Here is a 6,692-nt window from a genome sequence, read left to right as displayed (position 1 = left end):
ATTCATATAAATAAATCAAATAATAATTTAATTCGGATTAGGGTCCGGACAAATAAATCGAAAATATTTCTATTTTTAGATCCGTATCCAGTTTTAAACCGATAAAATTTTTGTATTTAGACCCAAAATATAACATAATTTATATATAAACTTGATTTAATTTGCATCGCCCAAATTCGGTTATCCGGAATTTGGCCATCCCTTTATTTATGCCCAAAAAAACACTCATTGTTTTGATATTTATAATGGGTAGAAATGGAATCTCGATCTCTCTCGAGGGAAGATCTTACGATTTAACGCCGAAAACTGTGTGTTTATAATAGCCAAGTGATCTCTCCACCCAATCCAACTCACAAAGAACACTTGGCTCAACAATTCCATGGCCATGACCGCCACCATTTGCAATTCATCTCCGACCTCTTACTCACTAAGCATTCCATCCTTCAAACCTACCCTTTCTCTACCACCTTCATCCCTCTCCCCTCCATCTCCTCCCCTTCCTTCTTTTTCTTCTCCCAAGTTTAGTATGAATTTAGTCCCCACTGAAACAACCACCATCATAGCAGCAGCGGAAGCAGAGGCAATGATGCTGGCTAATGAGGCAACGAGAGTGGCCATGTCATTGGCTTCCGTGATCGGCGGAGAGGGCGCGAGTTGTGGGGTGGAGGCAAGGAGGAAGAGGAGGAGAAAACGGAGAAAAGGGTGTGAGTTTTTGGAGGTAGAGGAGGAAAAGAAGGGGAGTGAATGCGAGAAGATAATTTATTCCTGGCCTGTGAATTACGGAGTTTTAAGTCCCAAAGAGGAGGCAGAGTGTTGTATGTGCCTCCAGGTATATTTCTTCTTTTATTGGAGATAAAATTCTGCTATGATGTTTCTGGGTTTTCGATGATTTGGAAAATTCTGCAATGGATTGTTTGATACCAAAATTTAGTGAAGAACGAACATGAAAGTGGCTGCCTTTATTTTATTTTTTTCCGCTCTTCTACTTTTGTGGGAATTTTCAAATGCCTTGATTAACCCAATGTCTGGGTTAATCCCGAATCCGGGTGGGAGTTTGATGCGATATTTAACTGAAGAATATCTGCCCAATTGTATGAATGAAGATTAGGGTTTTCCAATGGAAACTGCCAAGAATAAGTTCCTTTTAGATGCCTCATATGGTCTCTTTTTTTGTATTAAATGTAAATAATTCTGTTTGTATTTCCGAATTATGGTTGTATTTTTTTCAAGTCACTCTTGTTAACTGTTTCAGTGTAAGAAAATATGCTGCCACCATAATTTATGTCCTGTATGTGCTATTGCTTACCCAAATCTAACCACTAGCTTTGATACCTTATGGAAAACCTGTCAGTGAGAAGATATGACTAAAAATAAGTTCTTTCTGGCTTCTTGATTTCTCATTCCATCAATTCTGTTTTTTCTACTTGACGTACTGTTGTCAATTTTTCCATCAAATTGTTCATCTAATATTTTTCACATATAACGGTATAAGCCTTGCTTTGATGCCATCATGGTTTTGAAATAGTGATCTTAAAAGTTAAAACAGCAACTTAGCAGATAAATGGGCTAAATGATGCTAATGCTTATAGTAAGATTCATTTTAGCGATATTTCAGATGCTTAATAACCTCACATAATGTTGCACTATGAATGTGCTCTAAGAGGTCAATACCTTTGAAGTAATTTTTTAAGCATGTCCCACACAATGTTGTCACTGCTGTCCATATTGAAGATTGGTGAAATATCTTTCACGACCGCTAACAAAAAAGATATTGTGATTAATATTATTGTGTCCGCAGTTATACTTGCATAACTTCTGAAAATGGTAACATTATCCTATGATTGTTTGTTTTATTGTAAAGCATCTTAACTTTTGTGTATAAACTCTCCTTGATCTTGGACTATGGACCATGAATGGACACACGAACACTTCAGGTCATGGAGGAAGCTATGGACCATCCTAAGAACAGAAACAGATTTCAGAATATTGCACTTCTGTACCGTATAGAGATCTCAAATATGGAATATATTTTAATATTCATGTGCACGTTCCTGGTTTTTCTTCTTGCTAGAGTTCAGTAGTTGTTACCATTTAGAAACCGAATGAAGGTCTTGCAATTTCACAGGAAGAAGCAAGGCTAGAAGCAACAAGAAGAAGAATTTCAGATGCTCAAGAACATGAGCTCACACCAATTCAATTGGTCAAGGCGGTAGGAATGAGTAGGACAAGTCTAGATAAGGTGTTCTGTAAAGGCAGGGAGTCGCAAGATAAGATTACTCGCAGTTACCGAAGACTTGTTACCTCCATTGCCAAGTGCTACCAAGGCAAAGGATTAAGCCTCCAAGACCTCATTCAGGTTATAATTTCGATAACTTATCCAGGTTCATTATTTAATGATGCCTCTTTCATCCTGCTGAAATATGATTGTTTTGATCAGGAGGGAAGCATTGGCCTTCTCCGAGGGGTGAAGAAATTTGATCCAGGTAGAGGATGTAAGCTATCAACATATGTTTACTGGTGGATCAAGCAAGCTATTATCAGAGCCATAGAAAACAAGTCCAGAATTGTCAGATTACCGGTGAGAACCTGCATTGATAAATTTTTTATGTTCTATGCAAGTATAACCCTTAAATTAACTAGTTCTAACATGTAATTTCCCTTGGCAGAAGATAATGTAATTTTTATTGGACATCTTTTGGACTTGTGGAGGCGATATGTTTTTTAACGGGACTTTAAGAAAAATATAAATAGAAGGAAAAAGAACTTCATTTAGTATTTACAGACTTGGAAAAAGCATATGATAGGGTGCCTAGGAAAGTAATGTGGTGGATCTTAGAAAAGAGATGACACCTCATCGAAGTTCGGACATGGCCGCTTCCAGACAACTCAAGAGAAACAGAAAACCTATGGACGTCTGAAGGCGTAATTATGCTTTACCTGTTTCTATTCTCAAGCTGCAATAATGATGATTTTGTTTCCATTCCCCGTATTTGAGATTTTTATTTTGTGACAGTTCTTTTAGTTGTTGTATGGGTAATTGAATTGTCGAAGGATGATATCGTTGCAATGTTTCAATCTTGGAACATCGTTTGTTTTATCAAACTCGGAATTTTGATGCCAAAAAAAAAAGAAAAGAGAGGAGTCTTGATTAGTTATATTACTATGATCAATGATATGTATAAAGGAGCCGTAACTAGTCCTAGGATTAATGGTGTAATTATAGGAGAGTTTCTCATTCACAATAGGTTTGCACCAGGGGTCGTAACTAGTGTTAGGGCTAATGCATAAATGCGAATGTTTCGTTGATGTGTGGCCACAGGATAGAAGATAAGGTAAAAAATGAAATTATTAGATCTAAGGTAGGAGTAGCACCAATTGAAGATAAGTTGTGAGGAAACCGTTAAAGATGGTATGGATATGTATGATGCAGAGATAGAAGTATGGCGGTGAGGAGAATCGAGAAAATTTGTATAGGAGAGAGTGTGAAATGAAGAGCAAGACCTAAAAATACATTGCTTTAAGTAATAAGAAATTAAATGAATTCAATAAGAATTGATGAAAGTATGATCCTAGATAGAAATGAATGGTGGAAACGAATGCACGTAGTGGATTCCCGTTGATTTTCTCATATACTCATGTTGTAGACGACCGCAAACTTTTGGGACAAAGGCTCGGATGATGAATTTTGGACTTGTGGCTTAGGTTTAGTTTACTCAGTTTGGCAAAAATATCTGCTGAAATTGAAAGTGAAAAGCTACAAAATGTGTTTTGTCCACTACTCACCCTGGTGTTCCACTTATTACCTTTAGCATTTACCATTGTTTCATCATCGCAATAATCCCATTTAGGCCTAGAAGGATGACATTTTCTCTTCTTATTATCTATCTTATTTGATCTCTTGATTATAATTTGAACTTTTGTTCATCATTTATGATACTAGAAACTCAGTATTTGGATAGTATGGGCAGATATTGTGGATGATGTTTTCCATAATAGTGTACTTTATAATGAAAATAGTCATTTATTTTATTTCTCGAATTTGATTTACAATAGAAATGAGTTTTAAAGAGGTAAGCTGGTAATTAATGAATGCATGGTTAGTTTGTCTCATGTAGGAAGGCATGCGTGCGAGGGTGGCAAAAGTTTCAGAAGCTAACAGGGTCTTGAGGGAACGATTGCGTCGCGCTCCTACCTTTGATGAGATTGCTGAAATCCTTAACATGGATGTTTCTACAGTTGGGATGGCTTTCAAGTGGAGGAAATATCCTATTTCTCTGGATCAAGGTGTTACCAATGAAGGCGGCTGCATGACACTTCAGGTTCTTATCTTGAATCTAGATCTTTTAGTTCTAAGACAATATCAGTACCTGCACTCATATTTTGAATAGGGCGCACGAAGTTTTTGCCATTACATGGTTTCTAAAGTCTACATGTTTACAGCTTTTTTTCGTTGTTTGAAAAAACCTGTCATGATTTCTCTCATGTCCATCGTATTGTCAGTTCAAAGAACTAAATGTTGTCATGTCAGTTGAAGCCTTATCATTTACCAAACTAGAGGCAAAATTGTTAGTCCTCATAGCTCCATGACAAAATTATTTACTCTATTCGAATCTGAAGTACGGATATACACTTGGATTCTAGTCTTAGAAAGGATGGCATCGGCTCTACTGCAAATTATGTAGTTGGGGTCATATTGCTGTAAGGAAATGATGGCAAGGAGTTTCCTTGAAGACCCCGTTATGAGAGAGAATACATCCTTAAAACCCAAGAGTGGAATACATTTGGCATCAGACATGTCCTCCTTTTTAACTTGTCAGTTGTGAATGATAATTCTCTAATATTTGAGATGGTTTGAAGGAAAATGTTTTCTCAAAAAATGAACTTGGTTCCTAAAAAGTGTAGTGAAAATATAATAATGTCAGTGTTGTGCTAGGAAAAGGAAGAGAAAAAAGGGGGAAAAAAAGGAGGCTGCTGGATTTGGGACGATTTTGTATGCAAGCAAAACTACAATGAATGAACTTTCAAGGAAAACAAACAAAAGAAACCTGAGTGACTTAACAAGCACTCAGTAATCTCTTTATTGCTGTGGTTTGGCTAATAATTCCTTGGTGATTTAGTCGATGATAATCTTGTTCTTTACTTTCAGAAGTTCTTTCAAATTTTGAAAGATTGTTCAGCCCCAATAGCTGACCTTGATTTGCACATTTCTTTCTTCTGCAACAGGAGATAATACCAGGGCCGGATGAGACCGTGCCAGAGAATATGGTAAGAAAGCAACTAATGAAGCAAGAATTGGAGAAGCTTCTTCAGACACTCACTGAAAGAGAAGCTCGCGTATTGAGATTACGGTTTGGACTAGAGGGACAAACCCCTCAGTCTTGTGAAGAGATAGGCAGAGTTTTGAAGTTGTCAAGGGAGAGGGTTCGACAAATCAATGGCGAAGCAATAAGGAAATTACAGCAGACAAGTACTGCAGAAAACCTTAACACATATGTTGTATGGATATAGTTCCATAGCTGCTGCACAGAAGTGGAAGATGGAGACAAGTACAGAGGAACACCTGATTTAGTGTTTAGCGGAACAAGGCCCAGAAACGAAGGTGATGAATTCCTGGCTCGTTCAACGACGGGCTTGTTTCTAGTTATTTTGCAACAAGTTGTATCCAATTATGCATTGTTGCATGAGAAACCTACATTTGTTGTGTATTATTAAGCTAAAACTTCTGCTTTTGTTGCTCTGTAGGGCTTGTATGAACAAGTGGTGTTACATAACAACACACTGAATACTAGAAAAACAGAGTCCATAGTTAAAACAGGAAGAAAAACAGAGTCCATGGTTAAAACAAGAAGAGAAAACAGAGTCCATAGCTATAATACTGGAATTCTTATTTGGTTCTAGGTAGAGGAGGAGAAGGATAAAAAAGTTCATTCACTCAATCTTCAACCACGTCCACTTGACTAGGAAATTGTATCAGTCTATCCTGGGGGCAGCCGGAAGAAGGACGTCGGCATGGTATTGAAATACCAGTTCGATCGAAGCATCCTTGAATCTCATTTAGTAGTGAATTTCCTTGAGAATCAGCGGAGCAACTAATTTCTATTTGGTCTCTGAAAAATGTATTAATAGCAACCGCAATGGAAGATGGATTGTGTTGTTCATCATTACTTGGATATGCAGAGTTTTGAAGTTGTCAAGGGAAGACAAGTACATATATATATATATTTTGTATAGATGTTGCAGTTTCATAGAAGTTGAAGATGAAAACAACAAATAAAAATGAATGAAGTAAACTTGACTAAATCACAGGACAGGACACACTATAACATCACATCCCTACTAACTACTAACTTGGTCGCCTTCTTCTGATCATACTTCTGGTTGTACCATTAGCGTGCATTTTATGGTGTTTTACTTGAACTCACTATGAATTGTGATGTTGGGTACACCTGTTTAATCAACAAGGCGTCTGTAGTCCAACGGTTAGGATAATTGCCTTCCAAGCAATAGACCCGGGTTCGACTCCCGGCAGACGCATATGTACTTTTTTTATCCATCTTTCCTCAATGCTCTTCTTGATCATGTCAAATCTCCAAGGACAGTGCAAAATGTACTTGAAAAGGACAAAGCAAGATGTTTGGCATCAACTTTACATGACTTGAAGGGGCACCGGAAAGCTTAAAGCGGAAGGGATT

The 6,692-nt window shown here is 37.4% G+C and overlaps 1 protein-coding gene and 1 non-coding gene across 2 annotated transcripts; both read left to right on the top strand.

The window, feature by feature from the left end:
* Positions 1 to 263: 263 nt before the first annotated feature.
* On the top strand, positions 264 to 5,729 carry LOC120014589 (RNA polymerase sigma factor sigD, chloroplastic). The gene is made up of 5 exons (XM_038866580.1): positions 264 to 829; positions 2,126 to 2,356; positions 2,438 to 2,578; positions 4,116 to 4,319; positions 5,224 to 5,729. Exons 1-5 carry the CDS (start codon positions 380 to 382, stop codon positions 5,506 to 5,508), a joined length of 1,311 nt encoding a protein of 436 aa, XP_038722508.1. The 5' UTR covers positions 264 to 379; the 3' UTR covers positions 5,509 to 5,729.
* A 733-nt stretch (positions 5,730 to 6,462) lies between these two features.
* TRNAG-UCC lies at positions 6,463 to 6,534 on the top strand. Its single transcript has one exon. It is a non-coding gene; the product is annotated as a tRNA-Gly (tRNA).
* The last annotated feature ends 158 nt before the right edge of the window (positions 6,535 to 6,692 follow it).

Source organism: Tripterygium wilfordii, chromosome 14 (assembly GCF_013401445.1).
Source record: "Tripterygium wilfordii isolate XIE 37 chromosome 14, ASM1340144v1, whole genome shotgun sequence".
NCBI classification, from domain to species: domain Eukaryota; kingdom Viridiplantae; phylum Streptophyta; class Magnoliopsida; order Celastrales; family Celastraceae; genus Tripterygium; species Tripterygium wilfordii.
Note: the sequence above shows the minus strand (reverse complement) of the source record. Positions and strands in the feature narration are given on the sequence as shown.

Excerpts from the sequence above, each read along its gene's own strand:
- LOC120014589 (XM_038866580.1), top strand. The coding sequence starts at position 380 with ATGGCCATGACCGCCACCATTTGCAATTCATCTCCGACCTCTTACTCA. Across the intron at positions 2,579-4,115 it reads CCAGAATTGTCAGATTACCG|GAAGGCATGCGTGCGAGGGT; the intron begins GTGAGAACCTGC and ends TGTCTCATGTAG. Across the intron at positions 4,320-5,223 it reads GCGGCTGCATGACACTTCAG|GAGATAATACCAGGGCCGGA; the intron begins GTTCTTATCTTG and ends CTTCTGCAACAG.